The following is an 18597-nucleotide window of genomic DNA, read 5'->3' as shown; positions in this document are numbered from 1 at the left end:
AATAAATTCTGACAGTTCTTGCAAAATTCAGTCTATTTTCAATCTACCTCTTAGCTTCCTGCTTGACCACCAACACGGTTTAAGATTCTCACCCTGAGAAGACCATAAACAAGAATCAATCAGTTATTAAAATCAGAGACCAAAAATCAGCTGACCAATCTAGAATAAGACGGCAATTTTAGTAAATTGGAGTACAGCATGGATGAGAAACCTAAATCTGCAAGAACGGCAATCTATCTCTAAGTTCTCTGAACAACTATGAATTTAAAAAACTCTGTCAAGTCTTGGAGCATAAGGTGTACAAAGCTTCTTAATGAAATGAAAAGATGAAAACAGTCTACAGGAGGGAGTAACAATGGGAAGAAAGTACTATGAGTTAAGACCCTAAAAGCCAAATGTTTTCGGTTCACTGTTCTTGATGATAACAATTTCATTTCTGCTATTTCTCTGCAATTAATTTTAGCTTATCACCAACCCATATGCCTTTTAAAAACGGTTTCTGTTCAATACCTTTTTTCTTTTCTTTTTTTTTGAGTCAGGGTCTCGCTCTGCCACCTTGGCTAGAGTACAGTGGCATCATCACAGCTCACTGCAACCTTAAAATCCTGAGCTCAAGAGATCTTCTGCCTCTGCCTTCCTAGGAGCTGGGACTACAGGTGCACACCACCAGCCTGGCCAATTATTCTATTTTTTGTGGCAACAGAGTCTTGGGAGGTAAGTGTAAGTCATTTCCATCATAATATCAGTATAACATGTGAAAACTGAATTGAAACTTCAAAGTGTATTAAAACATACTTCAGGGTATGTTTTAAGAATGTATTTTATAAACATATCACTAATACACTTTATTATATATAATAAGTTGCTAATTATATAAGTTGCTAATTTCTAGCCTAAATTATATAATTTTTCTTCTTGCCTTCACGTTAAATTATAATATAATGTTAAATTATAATGCTTATCTCTACAACAGATGGTGCAATAGCCAGTGATGATAGAAACATTCTATAACTACATTGTCCAGCATGTTAGCCATCAGCCATGTGGTCAACTGTTGGGCACTTGAAATACAGCAAATGCAAATGAAGGGATTATTTTTTTATTTTGATTAATTTAAATTTGCACATTCACACTCCTAGTAGCTACTCTAGCTAGTTCAGCTCCAAACATAAATCACATGATCATGTACATTAAGAATGGTTTTAGTTAAACACTTCATATCTAGAGTATATATACATACAGAATAAGCTGATAAATAATTTATGTTGGAAAGAAAAATTCTTATTCAATCAGAAGAGCATAAAGAACTTTATATTTTCATTTACAGAGACAACATAATTGTGGCCTTCATATGAATCAGTAAATTAAGTAAGTCTACATTTTGGATAAAATTTTTCAATAATCATTTCAACTGCTAATGAATCTGTAAATCTATTCTTTCATATACTGTAATTCTTTAGGATATCAACAGTTAAAGTGATTAGGTTCATCATTACCAGAATGCCATGAGGCATATAACAGTTCATTGCAAATATTTTGTAGTGTGATTATTTCTAAGAAGATAAAATACAGGAATTCTGTTAAGGGAGAGAATCTCCAGGCATAGCCAGCTGAAAGAATATTGACATATTATTTCATTTGGAGAAAAGCTTCTGCAATTCTGAGGGTAAAAGGCAGCTAAAATAGATAAAAGATTATTGTTACTAGCAGCTAACACATGCAAGCAATGCAAATCCTTATGGTAGATACATTTTTTAAAGTAATTTTGATTACACTTGAATTTTGTCATATAGTAAACTTATTTTTTTAGAGTGTCATTTGTGTATATTTATAAAAAATCAATAACAACTTAAATTATCTAATCAGAAAGTAATTTTGTGACAGAACTAAGTCCACTTATTAGCAAATATGAATTTCCAAAGTCAAAGTAACTTTGGATTTTGAACTATGGTCTTAATAGTTTATGGTCAAAAATGGTGAAAAACATCCTCCTAATTGATAAATTCAACCTTTAATATTCCTACCCTATATTACCACTCATTACCTTTGACCACTCCTGTCTTTGCCTTCTAGAAACATCACTTTGCTTTCCTCTCACTTCTGTGGCCACTTCTCAATCTCTTTGATAGTGTCCACTTTTTCTTTAAATTCTGTTTTTAAGGGGGTTACTTCCTTATACATGATCCCCTTGGGATTTTTGAAGGCACTGGGCTTCTAATATTGCTTATTACATTTAAAATCACACATATAAATTTCAAGTCAAAACCTCTTTTACAAGATCCAGACCTCACCTCTAATTGTTTATAAGTCATTTTTAGTTCAATGTCTCCTTTCACTCCTCAGATTTAATTTGAAAAAATCGGAACCCTTTCATAGAAAAAAAATGTATCTTTTTTCCTGTTTTCTTTGTCTTAGTGAATAACATCACCAACTGCCCAGATTCTCTCTCTCACTCCTCCTTTATTTAGGTAAGTCATTATGTCCCTTGATTCCACCTTCTTGGCACTTATCCATTTATCTCATTGGTACTTCCCAATAATTACTGCAGAGCTCTTTCACCTGAATCCCTTTCCTCTAGTCTCCTACCTCCAAATCCTTTCTCTATCCTGGTATCAAAAATTATCTGTATTTATAAAAGTAAATCTAACAATTTTACTCCCCAGTCTTCAATAGCTCCCTGTAGAGTTCAAGCTAGAACTCAAACTCTTTAGAGTTTTTGTTTGTTTGTTGGCTTTTAGAGACAGGGTCTTGCTCTACCACTCAGGCTGGAGTGCAGTGGCACAATCATAGCTCATTGCAGCCTCAATTAATTAGCCTTTAACTTAACAGAACTTCATGCAATACTTCAAAAAGAAAATATGTATCATTCAATCACTTTGGATGAATCAACTGATTCATCCTACTGACTCGGCGCAGGTTGTATACTTCATTCAGTTCATAACAAAAGATTTTCTTTGCTACGAATAGTTACTCGCTTTGGGCATTCTTGTGAGCAGAACATGGGGAATAGATTATCTTCAATGACTTTCAAGATAAATGTCACTAAGTTGGACTGAATTTGGTAAATTTAGTGAGTGTTATGTACAGATGGTGCACCTTCCATGACAGGAAAACAAGAAGGGTTTACCGCACAGATAACAGGAAGTATTAACAGACCCAGATGCTCTCATTTCTTTTCATTGTATCTTGCATCAGCAAAATCTCTGTGCTAAAGCTACTATTTTAAGTGACACTTTGCAACAAGTTATAAGAATTGTTAATTAAATTCGAGCAAATGCAACTCAGCATCGTCTCGTAACATGCTAAAGTTGAACAATGAGGTATTCACTGTGGATTTGGCATATCATTCTAAAATGTGTTGGCTATAGGAGGGACATGTCAGCCAAAATTTTATCTCTGTGAGAACAAATAGTTAAATTTTATGAAGAACAGAATCAGCAATGAGAAATATTGAACAAAGATTGCAACATTTCTGTGTGATATCATGTCAAATCAAAATGATATAAATATTTCTTTGCAAGGTAAAACTAAGTCTATATATGATACACAGCAAAAAATCCAAGCATTTCAAATAAAGCTATCTTTTTTCAAAACACTTCTTCAAAAGGAAATTTTGGATGAACATTTTCCCCAGTTAGCAAAGGTCACTGATGAGCAGGATGATAAATGCAAATCATCTGAAGTATATGCAGCTGTTATAGACCTATTAATTGGAGAATACAATGAAAGGTTCATTGACTTTGAGAATCATGACATCACACTCAAAATAGCATTTCAGCCTCACCTAGTGGATACCACCAAATCACCTAAAGAACTACAGATGGAATTGATTGAGTTCTCAGTAGATAACATTTTTAAAGTCATTTCTTAGCACTGATGCTACGAAAGATCCAACTGAAATATGGAAAAATGCAATAGAATACCCATGCCTTTGGCAACCTGAAAAATGCTTTCATGCTTTTCAACTACTTATTGCTGTGAATCTACATTCTCCTACCTAACCCAAATCAAGATGCCCTGGAGGTCACAAATGACTGATATTCATCTAGAGGATCAACTGAAACTGTGGACCTCCATGCTGCAACCAAATATTCAAATGCTTTCCAAGAAAAAGCAGATATAACAAAGTCATTAAAAGGTTAGTTAACTTTAAAATAATTTTCTTTTTTTGAAATTATTAAGAACATAGTAGTTAGATTTTTACAAAATGATGTACATTTTTAAGTACATCTAATTGAAGTTTCCTGAATGTGGCCTTATTGGATTACAGCTAAATTAATAAGGTCTAAATGAACAGAGAATTGCAGAAGGTAAAATTTATTTTGTGTAAGAGAGAGCCTCTGAACATAAAAATGAAAAGAAAGTTCATGAGGAAGCACAACTTTTTGAGTGAGTTATTTGTAAGTATTAAGGAATATGGCTACTTTGAATCACAGATTCAGTTTAGATCAAGTATTGCAAACTACAGGTGTGCTCCACATTAAGACTACAAAACCATAAAGTACAACACAGAAAAAGTCGGCACTAGTTTAATCACCTTATAAAACAATGTTAGCAACATCCCTGCCTTTACAGAAATGTCATTATAACTGAAATGACTGCTTTGTGGATTAAACACGTGATAAGAATGCTTCACTTTAAAATATTTAAGGTGAACTGAATTATGGTTAAAATGTAATGTAAAGGTATTTTAGAAAATAAATGATGGTAATGAATAAGAGCCATAAGGAGATTATCTTAACTGTATTACAAAAATGTGTACTTTCTATACCAATAGACCCTTGTAGCTTGGATTGGCTGGGCTGACAATACAGGAGGGTAAGGGTAGAGGGAGTGGGCTGTGACTATGAAGATTAAAGAGAACAAAACAGGAAAGATAGTAGGGCACAGTGTGCTGATTTAGAATGCAGAGACTGAAGGAGGAGTCTACAAACTGGGCCCAAGAACAAGAGAGAAAGGAAAGAACAAGAGAGACATTAGAAATCCTAGAGACAAAAACAGACACCTGAGAAGCAGATGAAAGAACTGGTTGTCAAGACAGCATTCTTTGATGAAATGTTCCTATCCCTCATCTTAGTATATTTGAGGGGCAGAAGGTATTAACTTGGAATTAACCTAACACCCACTAGCAAAAAGATGCCAGATTCTATTAATGAACTATGTTCTAAATGCTATTCACAGTAATCACAAGACTTGCTTCTGCTAGATACCAAACAGCCCCATTCCCTTGTCCCCAGGTTATCGTCACCAAATAAAGTTCTAAATTTTACTTTATTCATGCTTCCTTTAATTGCATTCTATTTGTTCCTACTTCTTCAATTTATAAATTTTCAATTCTCACTCTGGAATTTGTTATGTACCACTTAGAATCATAGGGTCAAACCATGTTCTCTCCCTTCAAGCAAAAGCTCTTATTCTTAATGAATAGCCCAACACAGAATTCCTCACATAGGTGAGGGGGTAGCGGAATAATGGAAATGGAAGGTAGTGAGATACAAAATTTAGAACAAATATTTCATTCCTGGATTTGCTACCAAAGCCAACAGTAGAACCTACAGATTAGAGAAATTGGGTAATGTTTCCTAAAATAGCTCTTCAGCTTAAACAAAAAACAAAACTCTTAATTTACCATTCTTTCAAAGTAGACACAGGCACACACAAGAAAATTCCCCCTCCTCTAAAAGTATAATTCAACATCATCAGTGTCAATTTTGTCAGCTAGCTATTTACAAAAACACTGAGTTCACCAATACTACTAGAATAGAAAGCTGTACATTCCATTTTCTGTTGTTTGTTTAATATAACAGTGGTTAGGTGGAAAATATTTCAATAGCACATTCAGAAAACTTAAGACTGACAGAGAATTAGCCTCAAGCAATTTAAGAGCACTTTTTTAAAACTCATACACTCGAATACTAATATCTGCAATCTACTTCGAAATGCATCAAACTATAAGATGGACTAATGCATAGAATAATGGATAAATGGCTAGATGCGTGACTAGCATCATGTTAGTGGCAGAAACAAGATAGGTATATGAGTAGTTACTATGAAATTCTTCCTACTTTCCTGTATGTTTGAGAATTTTCATTAAAAAAGAAAAAAACTAGAACAATAACCCCCCCACAGCTCCTTTTATAAAACAAATAAACAAAAAATTTATCTCCAAATCTCCAAAATTAGGTTTAGTGAAAAGAGAGAAGTAAGAAATAGTAGAGAATAAAAACGCTACGAACACAATAAAATCTAAGGGATGTGTCCAACGCTGTACTGAGAAAAACGTTTATGGCATCATAGATGTTTTCTAGTAAACCGGAAAAATAAATAATTAGTCAACAAACTAGTACAGAAGAATAGTAAAGATGTGAACAGAAATTCAAAACAGAAAACAAAAAGGATTAAAAAGTTTATATCTTAATAAAGTACTATAAACCTCTGGCACGTTTTGTTTTTTTTCTCACTCATAAATATTTAGCTTTGTAATAAAAGGATATAACCATGTGACAAACCATGATTTTTTGATGTATAAAATAATACCAACAATCTTTGTGCTTCTAAATTTGAGAATCTCAATTAAGTGAATAATCTTATAGGATAATGAACGTGACATAACTGACTCAAAAGGAGCTAAGAACCAAAAACACTATCAAAAGGTAATAAGACCCAAAACCTGGTTCAGAGTCCCCTTATCATCTTTCAGATCGTAAATAAATCAATAAGCTCAGTGCAATCTTAATCAAAACCCCAAAAGGATTTTTTCAAATGACCTTAACAAAATAATTCTAAAACACATCTGGAAGATAAGCATACAAGAATAACTAGATAAAGTCTGTAAAATCAACGTAGAGAGACACCCCATCCATTTATAAACAGATATTGTAAACCTACGTTATAAAAACGTGGTAATAATATAGCAGAGCAAAAAAAGACAGGTAAATAGAATAAAATTAAAAATCCAGAAATAAATCTATTAAAGATGACATTTCAAACAGTGACAGAAAAATGAAGAGTTATGCAATAAATGATACTGACACAATAAGTCAGCTATGCCAAAATGCATTTTAGATAAACTTTTACATGTAAAAATTCAAATTATAAATATAAGAAGAAAATATAGGCATGTATTAAATAAAATTTTGTGCAGTGGGATTACTTTAGAAGGAAATGAGAAATTTGGCTACATACATGTTAAAATCTTTATTGGATAAAAACAAAAAAATTTAAAAGGCAAATGACAATCTGGGGAAAAAAAATTTTACATCTATCACAAAGAAGTTGTTACAAGTGAGGGCACAGAGTAGGTGCAATAGAAGCTGGTGGGCCCTGAAGTTGTTACAAGTGATTATAATGAACATTCCTTTACAAAAAATGAATACGGGCACACACACCCGTAATTCAGATTAGAAATACAATGGCCAACAGGCATATTTTTAAAAAATGTTCTTAAGTGTTACTGATAAGAGAATTTTAAATAAGGTTCTTTGTTTACCAAGTTGGCAAAAATTTTTAAAAGATGTAATAATATTCAGCATTGATAAAAGGTTCAAGAAACACACAATTTCGTATACCAGTGGAAGAAATATAAATTTGGTATAGACTGGAGGGCAGGGATTATTTCATTAAAAGATCAGAAGAGGCTTTAGAATTCTGCATTGTATTTTTGACACAACTCATTTCTGGATACCGAAGAAAAACACTGATTTGCACAGAAATTCAGAGACTGTGTTATTCTTGACTCAGTGGTATTTTTTTAAATTTTCTACAATGTACAAGGATTAGTTTTGTAATAAAAAAATAAACAGTATTAAAAAATAAAGTGGCCTCTAATTTGCAATGCATTATTTACCCAATGAGAAGTATTTATTGAGCAACAATGGCAAATAATATTTGCCTCAAGATATCTATGTATTTTGAAGTTATAGTCCTATTGTCTCAAAAAGCTTACCACAGAAAGTCCTCTATTTGCAATGTTCCTTTTCCACCAAAATAAGTATTTTATACTTCACCCCTGTATCATCAAGTAGGCTTATTCTCCTATCCTCCTGTTTCCTTAAATCAGTTTTTAGTTGGCTTCCTGGATTTCAAAATCCCTAACCAGCCCCCAAGGTTTGAATTTGCACTTTTTCTATTCCATGTATTATAACATGTGACCAACCTTCATTCAGCAGACACATTCCAGAAAAAAAAGGTAGTTTAAAGATGAGAGTGTTCCTTGCTGGTCTGGGAAAGAAGTAAGTGGACCTGTTTACTTGCTTACTTCTTCTACTTAAACTCTCATTATTTGGACACTCTGCTTAGAATTAAAGAATGAGTTTAGGATTGGAAAAAGCTATCATCTCAAATTCTGGTTATTCTTTTCCTCTTCCTAGCATCAAACCCTTTTCTCCACCCCCAAGAATATTACAAAATGTGTAAAACTACCTAGGGGGATGGAATGTACAGGAAGCAAAAAACTATTCCTACGGAGTCAGAAAAAATATATATTTTTGTCACCCCAGCAATTTATTTCTTCAAATATAGAACTATCAAGTTGTTACCACACTTGGGGCAACAAGGGAAGGAGATCCCTACCTGGAATTATATCTTTCATTTGTTTTTTACATCTACCTCATTTGGTTATCACAATACACCTCTTAAGTAGGACTATCAACTAGCTTCCTTATAACAAATTCTTCTTATTGAACAGCATTGCCTTTCCTCTTCAAACCTCAGTAGCTACAGCAGCAGCAGCAGCAGCCGCCATACTCATCCACCTAGGAAACAGCAGTGGCCTATTTATGAGTCACATTTTGTTCAGGGTTTTAGATTTAGTAGTTTCTGGGGAAGAATAATTGTGAACACTCCTGTTGACAAACAAGTATGAAGACAGGGCTAATCAAAGTGTTTTCTCAGAGAATTGTTTACAAGCAAAGAGGAGATTACCTTATTTCTTGAGAAGTATTTAGGTGATTAAAGTTGATATAGATGATTGATTACTCATCTCTTGGAGAGTATCAGGTCTCAATCCTTGGACCTCTTTTCTTAATTTAACTCCTTACCCAAGTAATCTCTTCCAGTCTACTTATGACAGTTAGACTTCCACTAACTTTGGTGCAAACCCCTCCTATGAATTCCAGATTTATATATCCAACTGCCTACTTGACATGTCCACTTGGATGTTTAATAGACATTTCAAACTTAACATGTCCAAAATGCTTGATTTTTTTAAAACCTGAATCTGATAACTTTCACTATCACCACCGTGACTCTTCTAGTCTAAACCACTAACATCTTAATATAGATTACTCCAGTCGTTTCTTAGCTCATCTCCCCATTCCCATTCTTGCTCCCCACTCCCCTCCAGTCTTCTATCCACAAAATAGCCAGAGCCATTCTTTTAAAATATAACCTAATTCTTTTGTCACTCCCCTGCTCAAAATCCTCTAATGAACTCCCACGGCACTTAACTAAAATGAACCAATAAAATCTCTATTCAGCTTCATTTCCTCCTATTCTTCCCTTTGCTCACTCATCTCCAGCCCCAGTGGCCTCTTTGTTCCCCAAATTCACCCGACCCCCTCCTGTCTCAGAACCACTGCACCTGAGTAGAATACTCTCCACCCACAAACCTACATGGCTTGCTTCCTTATCTAATGCAATTCTCTGCTAAATGCCACCTTCTCAGAAGGAGGGATTCCCTAACCACACTAAAATAGCAGCCCTCAAGGTGTGGAATCCTATACAAAGAAGCTATCTTTTGTGTCAAAAAGGAGACACAAATATATACGTTTGTATTTGCTTAAATTGAAACAAATTCACTGGAAGATAGATAAGAAATAATAAAAATTGTTACAACAGTTATTGAATTGGGGAAAGTGGCAACTCAGCAGATAAGGTATGAGTTGAAAGGACTTTTCACACTATGACTTTTTAAAATATTATTTGATTTTTGAACCATTTGAATGTATTGACCACTTGAAAATAAAAAAATAGCAGTCCTCCATCATTCACTATCCCTTTACTCTGATTAATTTTTCTTCATAGCACCTATCCTTACTTGACTTTATATCATAATTATATAATTATCCATATCCCCCACCAAAATGTAAGCTTCACCCAGTTTCCTTACTACTGGAGGATATAGTGATTTTCTCCTTAATTAAAACCAAACCCATCCATCCAAATGGTTTTCATTATCTTTGTGTCACCTTTCCCCCAAGCATATTTATGTAACATTTATTCTATTTATAAATCTGCATAGCTTTGTCCTTGGCTATATCCAGTGCATGGCCAGGATGGAGACATGAGAGGTCTGGCTTGTTAAATATATAAATGTCAAAAAGCCAGGAAGGAAAGCTAATCCCTTAGATGACAGAATCATGATTCAAGAAGATCTCAAGTTTTAACTATGGTTACATTCAAGGAGATGAAATTTAATAGGGGGTAAGGGTAAAATATTGCTTCAAAAACATCATCTATGTGTATAGACAGAATGGGAGAGATCTAGCTAAATATAAAAATGTTGATTTATGTTGACCTATATCAGTGGTTTCTAGACAAATTTTTCAAAAAAAAAAATTGAGAATCAATATAAGGCTGTCAACTTTTTATTGGTTAATTAAGAACACTAAAACAAAACAAAAACCCTCAACCAATATCAAAAGAAACTTACAACCTACTCACACTATCATTTCATAAAGGCCATTTTTAACATTACAAAAGAAGAAGTACAGAATCTCAAAAAATAATACCTTGAATTACATAAATATAACTTGAAAAGCCAAACAACATTTTTCTCTTTTTTTTAATTTTTGCTTAAAACTGGAAAAGAGATTACTGTTGTTAAAAAGTTGACACAATTTTAGACTGCAAACACAGTGTACGGCTTGAAATAAGGAAAGGGATTCATTCAGACCATAACTACAGAATTAAATATGAAAACTAAGTCAGAAAAAAATAGCACTGACAAAATTGATACAATCTAGTTGACAGAGATGAGAACAGTAAAGGAAACCATATCATATGAAGTTGTAAACACTGTAACATTTAATTTAGAAAAGAGAAAATCTAGTAGAGACCTAATATATTGAGAGAAACCTTACTGGATCTTACACCTGAAGGCAAAACTGCAACAAATGGGAAGAAATTAGATAGTAAAGCAGAAACTAGCTCAACGTAAGTAAGATCTTTCTATTAAACTTTCTGAAAGCTAAATGGGCTTTCCTATGTCCATGAAAGGGTTTGTGGAGAAGCTAGATTCAATTACATCTCAGGGATATTAGTAGTGGGTGGCACATTGTATGAGCTGCCTGCCTTCTAAAGTTCCCTCCAAATCTAAAATTTTATGAATCAGAGTAAAGGAATAAATAGTACCCTTTTAACTTACTAAAAAAGATGAGTAGAAAGAAATTTGGGTTCAGTCAAAAAGACAAAGGCTCAGTTATGGGCTCTGCTACTTTTAGTAATATGGGAAACAGAGGCATAGTTATGCACTAACTCTAAGCCTCCAATTTTTTTCAGCTTTAAATATGTAAAATAATACCTTCACTTAGAAGACTGTTGCATCAATTAAATACACACACACACACACACACACACACACACAGAGCCTGGTACTAAGTGTTCAATACATGGTAGATATTATTCATTTATTCAATAAAAATATGTCCCAAAGGGTAACATTTTCTATATCATCTATTAATTATTGATATACTGAAATAATGACTCAGTCTCTACTATATCTCATGTTTTTCAAACCTAAGTAACGTATGCTTGTGATTCTTTTCCACTTCTATGCTTTGTGCAATCCCTATTCATTTATATGTAATTTTTATGAGGTTTTCTTTAACCTTGCTTTTATAGGTTTTTTTTTTCCACCTTTGTTTGACAAACAGCTGGCTTTACCTGTAATACACATTGGCTATGTCATTCACTTTGCTTAAAAAAATTTCTACTGCTGCACAATCATTTCAACTAAACTGGACAATATATCCAATTTAATTAACCACACTAGCAGACGGATGTTTTTTATTCTCTTTATCCCTCACATCTAACTCACTGATGAACACATCCTTCAAGAAATATCTGAGTAAATAAATCAAAACGCATTTCACCAAGGGTAGCTGATTAGAAATCTTGGTTAACAAAAGTTTAATAAATTGAAGAGGCCTGAGATTTCTCTATTAAGAGTAAACACAATTCTTATTGAAACAGATCAACATTAAATGCTCCAGTCAATATTATCTATTCACCAAGTATTTTTCAGATGGTATGTAAGTGCTCTTTTGTTACATGTCCAGAATAATTTGCAACTATACAGATATTTAGTTGGCAATTAAATATCATGCTGTCTGTTAGATACCTAGTAGAGTATCACACTGCTCAACACCCAAGTGTTTAAGATAGAGAAGAAAAAAAATCATCACATTTTAATTATAATAGTAACAAGTATTTTTCAGGGATGGAATTTTTTTGAGTAAAAACCATGTTGACAAGAAGCTTAAACATACACAGTATTTAGTACTAGATGAGCATTATCTGATTACCATCAGATAGAACAATAAAACTAGTTTTCTTTTCCAGTAGATAGAAGGGAGTAAGAAACTGATAGTTGGAACAAATAACACAAATCACTAAGCATAGAATTTTAAAAAGCACTATAATATGCAGAAGGTATGTTAATGTTTTAGGTGTAAAGTTCACTATGCTAATGCTAAAATAGGAAACATGCATATTATTTCCATACAAAATAATTTAGAACACAATGAAATTTACCAGTAAAATACATTTAAATATGATTAAATATAATTCCACACACTGAATTTAATTACAGATCATTTTTTAAGTTGAAATTTAAGGGAAATGGTAAGTTCTAAAGAAAATGTCTATTAAAATGTGATCTAAAATTAAAAGATTAAAATTATAAGGTAATAAAAAAGCACTTAATGGCAAAATCAACCCAATAAGAAGCATTACATTAATATTTCTCAAAAGGTAAATTCTATTTTAAGTTGAAGGTAATAAAATTCATTAATCATAGCAAAGTAAACTTCATAGGTTTTTGTTATGTGGAAATTTTATTTTTAACGCAGCTTATAGAGTTGATCATACTGTTATAAAATAATACTGAATTTCAAGACATAGTATTAAAATATGGTTACCATTAAGTAGTAGGGAAAACATTCCAACAGTTTGTTTTTATGAAAGGCACATGTTAAGGCATCTTTCCTTATGTAGTAAGATACTTTATAAAACTAAAGTTCCATTTCAGTAGAAATATTACTTTTACATCACAAAAACAAGGACTAGATTAATACAACTGTGAGAATCAAGTTCACTGACAGTCACAGAAAATTCAAGAGAATGTAGAGAAGTTTTCCATAAATTTTCACAGGGTAGGAGGACTAGGGGACACAGGAAAGACTGCTCTACAGAATGGACCTAGCTTCATTTGGCTATGCCTCCCATTAGCAGTTTGGCTTGGGCAGACAAGTCAGTTAACTTTCCAAGTTTTAGTGTCTTCCTCTGTCATTGTCAGTGCACTTAGACTTTTCCGTTTTCTACACTATCTATGAAGTTAGGAAGAGCTAAAAGCATCACTGGTTTTACTTTTTTAAAAATAATGGCAGAAAAATACAAAATGGTTTGTAACTTGCTATTCATCAATGTACTATTTCCATAGCCTGATTCTCAAGTCTTTGAAGCATACCCAGTTAGGGTTGTATCATGTAAAGATTTAGATACTGTAACCATAATGTAACTCTGTCTTCTCACATTATTCCTCCACCTGCTCCTCCCTATCCTGCTTCATTCTCTCTTCTGCCTGTTTTAAGCAGATGCGCCAGCAAACGGTTTTAAGCATTGTTAAGTTTAATGGTCAAATCATTTAAAAAGATGCATTTTCAATCAAATCTGCTTCAAATTCCTCCCAAATGGCTGAATTTTCATTAAAAGAGCAAAAAATGCGTAAACCACTTCAAAAAAAGAAAAATACCAGGCCTATTATTAATATTCCTGCTTTGTTTTGACTACCTAAAAAATAAAACAGAAAGATGCATCCTAATCTATTCCCTTAGGAACATGAATGCATTACCCACCCAATGAAAAAACAATTCTGCTGGTTCATTTTTCCCTGCTACACAACAGCTTTGCTGTCAGGCCCTTCCTAACCCAGCCTTCATCGTCACCAAATAATTTCATATTGACCACCGTGGCAGTGCTTGGACTCCAGCAGACATGGTCCCTGTCTTCCTTACATTCCTCAAAAAAATAGGTAAAGCTCTACGAAACACCACAAAACAGAGATTCTGGGACTTAGGATACAAATCCCATCTCTTCCCGCCCTGTGTTAGGCAGCTGCCGCTACGTTTTTTTTTACCCCTTGCATAAAATGGAAGGGAACCATACCAAAACCCTACATTTGAATCTTAGGACAATGAAGCCGACAGGAAGCCACTCTCTCCTCTCCCGGGTTTACTACGGAGCCAGAGCCTGCGCGGGGTGCAGTCGCCTGGCAGGGTGCGTGACACCACGTCTTCCACGCCCTCCCAACGCGTCCAAAAGGCTCCTCGCCTGACCTCCCCCAACGGCCCCACACCCCAAAACCAACCACACAAAAGGGATCGGCCCTAGTCGGTAGCTGCTCCAATCGGGGAAAAATCCCTTCCCCAGCGGCAGCGCAGCCATTCCCTCCAATGCTCCGCCCGCGCCCCTCAAACTGCCACAGCGCAGAGGGGAGGGCTGCACAAAGCCAGGAGGGAACCGAAAATGATTCAATACACTGGGAGGAAGCGGAGGCGGCGGCAACGGCCGGGGAAGGCCCGGGGGCCGCAGGACTGGAGGGCCGGGGGCGGCGGGTGGGGGAGGGGAGGGGAGGGGAGGGCCCGCCCCGCGAAGCCCCGGGTCCCGGGCGGAGAAGGGGGGTGGCGGCGCCGCGCGGAGCATCCGGGAAGCGCCCCCTGCGCTGCCCAGCCCCGCACCCCCGCCCCGCTACGGGCCGCGCCTCGAGTCTCCGCCACAAACCTAAGGAGAAGGAGCAGAAAGAGGAGGAAAGGCGGCGGCGGCATCGGCAGCGCCTACCGCGACCAGCTGAGCGCATCACTTACCCCTCACTGTGGAGAGAGGGACCGGACGGAGGAGGCGGGGCGCGTCGCGTCCCGTGAGTCTCTCGCACGTCGTCCTCCCCCCACCCCGTTGTGGTTGTCGCCGCTGTTGTCGGCGCTGCAGCTGCGGTCGAGCTCCGGGGCCCTCGACTCCGCTGGGCAATAACGTTATTCCACACACGCCCCACACATAGCGGTAACGGCAAAGAGCGGCTGCCTAGTGCGCAGGCGCCTCGGCAAAGGGCGAGGAGCCGGGCCCTCTCCCCTCCTCCCGCCCAGGCTCAACGATCTCTCACTGCGCAGGCGCCAATCACAGACAATGAAAAGGGGTTGTGCGGAGGGTCTCTCCCACACGCTCTGCCAGCTGCCCACTGCGCAGGCGTGCCTCCGAAGACCAGCTCGAACAATGAAGACGACCCTGGCGTTAGTCGGGACCGCAGCCAGCAAGGACTACAGCTCCCAGCGGGCAGTGCGCCAACTCCGAGTGGAAGTGGGGCTGCTGGGCATGCTAGGAGTTGTAGAGGCGGCCGCCTTGACAATCTAGACTTTTGGGAAAATTTAGGGCTTTTTTTTCTTGAGGATCTATTTGATCGTTTTGACAAACGTAGCAACTGAAACAAGACTCAGAGTTTTATCATTTGCGTCCCTGAGTAGCCGCAGGAATCAACTGCATATTCGCAAATTTCCAAGCCTCAAGGCCTTCAGTGAGCCCTTTCTGTCAGCTGGGTGGTCCAGGCAGCGGCAGGATGGGATGAAGGCGGGACTAAGCCAGGCGGGGCTGGATGAAAAGGGCGGAGCCTCCAGGCCTGTCTCTTGGCAACCGGCTCTGGCAGCCAAACCGCCAAGCTAGCGCCGGGAGCGTGGTTACTTCTGGGAGTTGTAGTGTAGCTGGAAGGCTCTTAGTGTTCTCGAGCTGGCAGGCTCTGAACCTGTGGACTACAACTCCCGACGTCCACCAGGAGGGCCAGTGTGTGGGAAACTCTCCCTCCCCAGCTCCGTCCGGTGTTCCAGGCTCCCCAGTGACAGCGGCGGCAGGAAGCAGGCGGTAGCTCCCCCGGCCTTAGGCCTGTTGTTCTTGGAGGGGAGGACGCTGGACATTTCCTCACGTAACTCCTATCTCTGGGCCCAGCGTCTGCATGGCGAATTCCCCAGGGAACTCTACCCTGGAGGAGATTCTGGGGCAATATCAACGGAGTCTCCGGGGTGAGTTGCTCCGAACCTCTGTGCCTTAGCCCCTAGGTACCCAGGGCCTAGTGGGCGGGATCTGACCAGGTGCGTTTCCTAACACCTGGGTTTGGCCTCAGCCAGGCTGCAGAGGAAGAAGATGGATGTTGCTGTGATCTTTGAGGAGAATGAAATAGTTTGATTTTGTTTTTAAGGTTAAGCAGCGTTGTTTCTCTAGATTCCCGTAGTTACCTGAACCAACTCCCTGATCTTAAGTTGGGCATCTTTCTCAACGAGCACCAGCAGAAACTCTTGGATGGCTCCATGCCACTTTTGCCCAGTTCCCATACTTTGCTGTTTAACCCAATAAATGCCTAATTCACACTTTTTACACCTTCAAAATATGGTGTAGTAGATTGAATGTGATCTTTAGGACCAGGAAAAAAAAAAACACTAGTAATTATTTTAGTCACAATGGCGTCTATTTATTGATTTAGGCGGTTTACATACATACAATAAATCATTTAAAACTTACAACAATCTTATGAATATGTCTGTTTCACACATGGGGAAATCAAAGCTCAGAGAGGTTAAATTTCAAGCTATGGCCCACACAGCTGGTTAGTGTCAGACCTAGGTATATCAGGCTTGTCTGCCTTCAAAGCCTATGTTTTTCTTTATTAATCGAGTCATAATTACTGCCATTGAAACTTTTTTTAGTTAATTCAAATTTTCTTAGTACCCGAAGAGTGATTATCTGTAGATGTGATGTTGGCATTTGTAGATGGCTGTGTCATCTTGTACAACATATATACCCTCTAGAAATTTCAGTTCTGTTATAGTGGAAATTATGGAATTGTCTACAGAGTTATTGTGAGGAGCAAATGAAATAATCCTCATAAAGCAGTGATATTCAGACTTTTAAAATTGATACCTGTAATAAATACATTTATATGGGCATATATGTACAAATAAACTAAAAGAAAAGTTTTACCGAAGAATTTTTAGTATACTAAATGTAATACACACTATTTTCTATTCTGTTGCATTTTCATAACCCTCTAGGTCATGACCATTCAAAACATTTAAAACAGTAATTTATGCTGCAAATATTAATTCAGTGCCTACTATTAGTTAAGCATACTATGTACTGGGATGCAATAAGGAACAAGATAAATTTCCTGTCCCCATGGAGCCTCTGGATTAGTGGTGGTGAAAGACAATAGACAAAATAATTACAGATTAGTATGATAGAAAATAAGGGTAAAGATCAGTGCTTGGCACATAAGCACTCACTAATGTTAGCTGCTATTTATTCTTGTTACTTTCAGCAAAGTGAAGGTTTTTCAGGATTAGAAAATTTATCTTCTCATGACTCTAGACTTTGTAAAGGTTATTATTTTTTGTCTACATCTGTCAACAGTGTTACAAACCGTCAACAGTCTCAGTATTCAGACTGCAGGAGTAAAAGAATTGGTCTTAACAAACACCTTCATTGGCCCACTCATGATGTTTCAAGACCTGTTAGATAGAAAATAACCACTTCTAACTTTTCATTTGGAAGCAAGAAAAATACTGTGCATAATGATATAAGTGATTCTGTTTAATTTTTGAGATTGGCAAACATTTTTTGTTTTTATTACAAGTTTATCTTAATGCTTCTCTTTCTTTGATCTTATTTTGGGCCTTTATGTAAAGGCTGGAAGCTATTTAATATTAGGCATTTTGATGCAGTGAAGGGGTTAATTTCAAACTAATGTTATAATAATATGTTTAATACCAATAGTACTGCTTTCAGTAATTAGGCTCTGGTTTAAGTTCTGCACACTTGAGTGTAGGAATATGTTAATAGAAAGGAGGAAATTGCTGGAAATGCAGTGTTCTAGCCTTAACAGAATCATGTCTCATCTATTGCTGTAATATTGGGTATGGATATGGTTTTGTCAACAATATCTATATACATGACTTGCTTATTCACCTAGTTCCTAACCATCTTTCACTGGGTGGGTATAAAGAAAAATGAAACAAATTTGTGGTGTGACAGGAACACATAATTTCTTTTTTATATACATTTTATATGCTGGTTTTCTCCTTTTCTTGAAACATTTTGATGTTTCAGAGTCTAGATGAATTTGTGGGGAACAGTGTGATAGAGTCAGGTGAGAATGTGGAACTAGGAGCCAGTTCACTGAACTTACTGTTGCTTTGTTGATAACCATCTGTGTGACCTTAGGCAAATTAATAAACTATTCTTGAATTCTGTTTCTCCATCTGTAAAATGAAACATTTGGACTAAATGTGAGAATTATTGCCTTTAGGAGCCAAACTGATGACAAAATGTGATAAAGTCAGA

At 36.6% G+C, this 18597-nt stretch overlaps 2 protein-coding genes across 6 annotated transcripts in view; one reads left to right on the top strand and one right to left on the bottom strand.

Moving 5' to 3' along the window:
* Positions 1–15322, bottom strand: part of CEP170 (centrosomal protein 170) — a 91218-nt gene extending 75896 nt beyond the window's left edge. For all 3 annotated transcript variants that reach the window (XM_069484540.1, XM_069484542.1, XM_069484543.1), the window contains exon 1: positions 15084–15322. The gene's annotated coding sequence lies outside the window, so the exon portion shown is untranslated. The remainder of the gene's footprint in view (positions 1–15083) is intronic.
* A 763-nt stretch (positions 15323–16085) lies between these two features.
* SDCCAG8 (SHH signaling and ciliogenesis regulator SDCCAG8) overlaps positions 16086–18597 on the top strand; it is a 202155-nt gene continuing 199643 nt past the window's right edge. For all 3 annotated transcript variants that reach the window (XM_069484544.1, XM_069484546.1, XM_069484545.1), the window contains exon 1: positions 16086–16283. In XM_069484544.1, the coding sequence (XP_069340645.1) occupies positions 16217–16283 (67 nt within the window). In that variant the 5' untranslated portion in view covers positions 16086–16216. The remainder of the gene's footprint in view (positions 16284–18597) is intronic.

Source organism: Eulemur rufifrons, chromosome 11 (assembly GCF_041146395.1).
Source record: "Eulemur rufifrons isolate Redbay chromosome 11, OSU_ERuf_1, whole genome shotgun sequence".
Classification (NCBI taxonomy): Eukaryota; Metazoa; Chordata; class Mammalia; order Primates; family Lemuridae; genus Eulemur; species Eulemur rufifrons.
The sequence above is the reverse complement of the archived record's forward strand: the minus strand, read 5'-3'. Positions and strand labels throughout refer to the sequence as shown.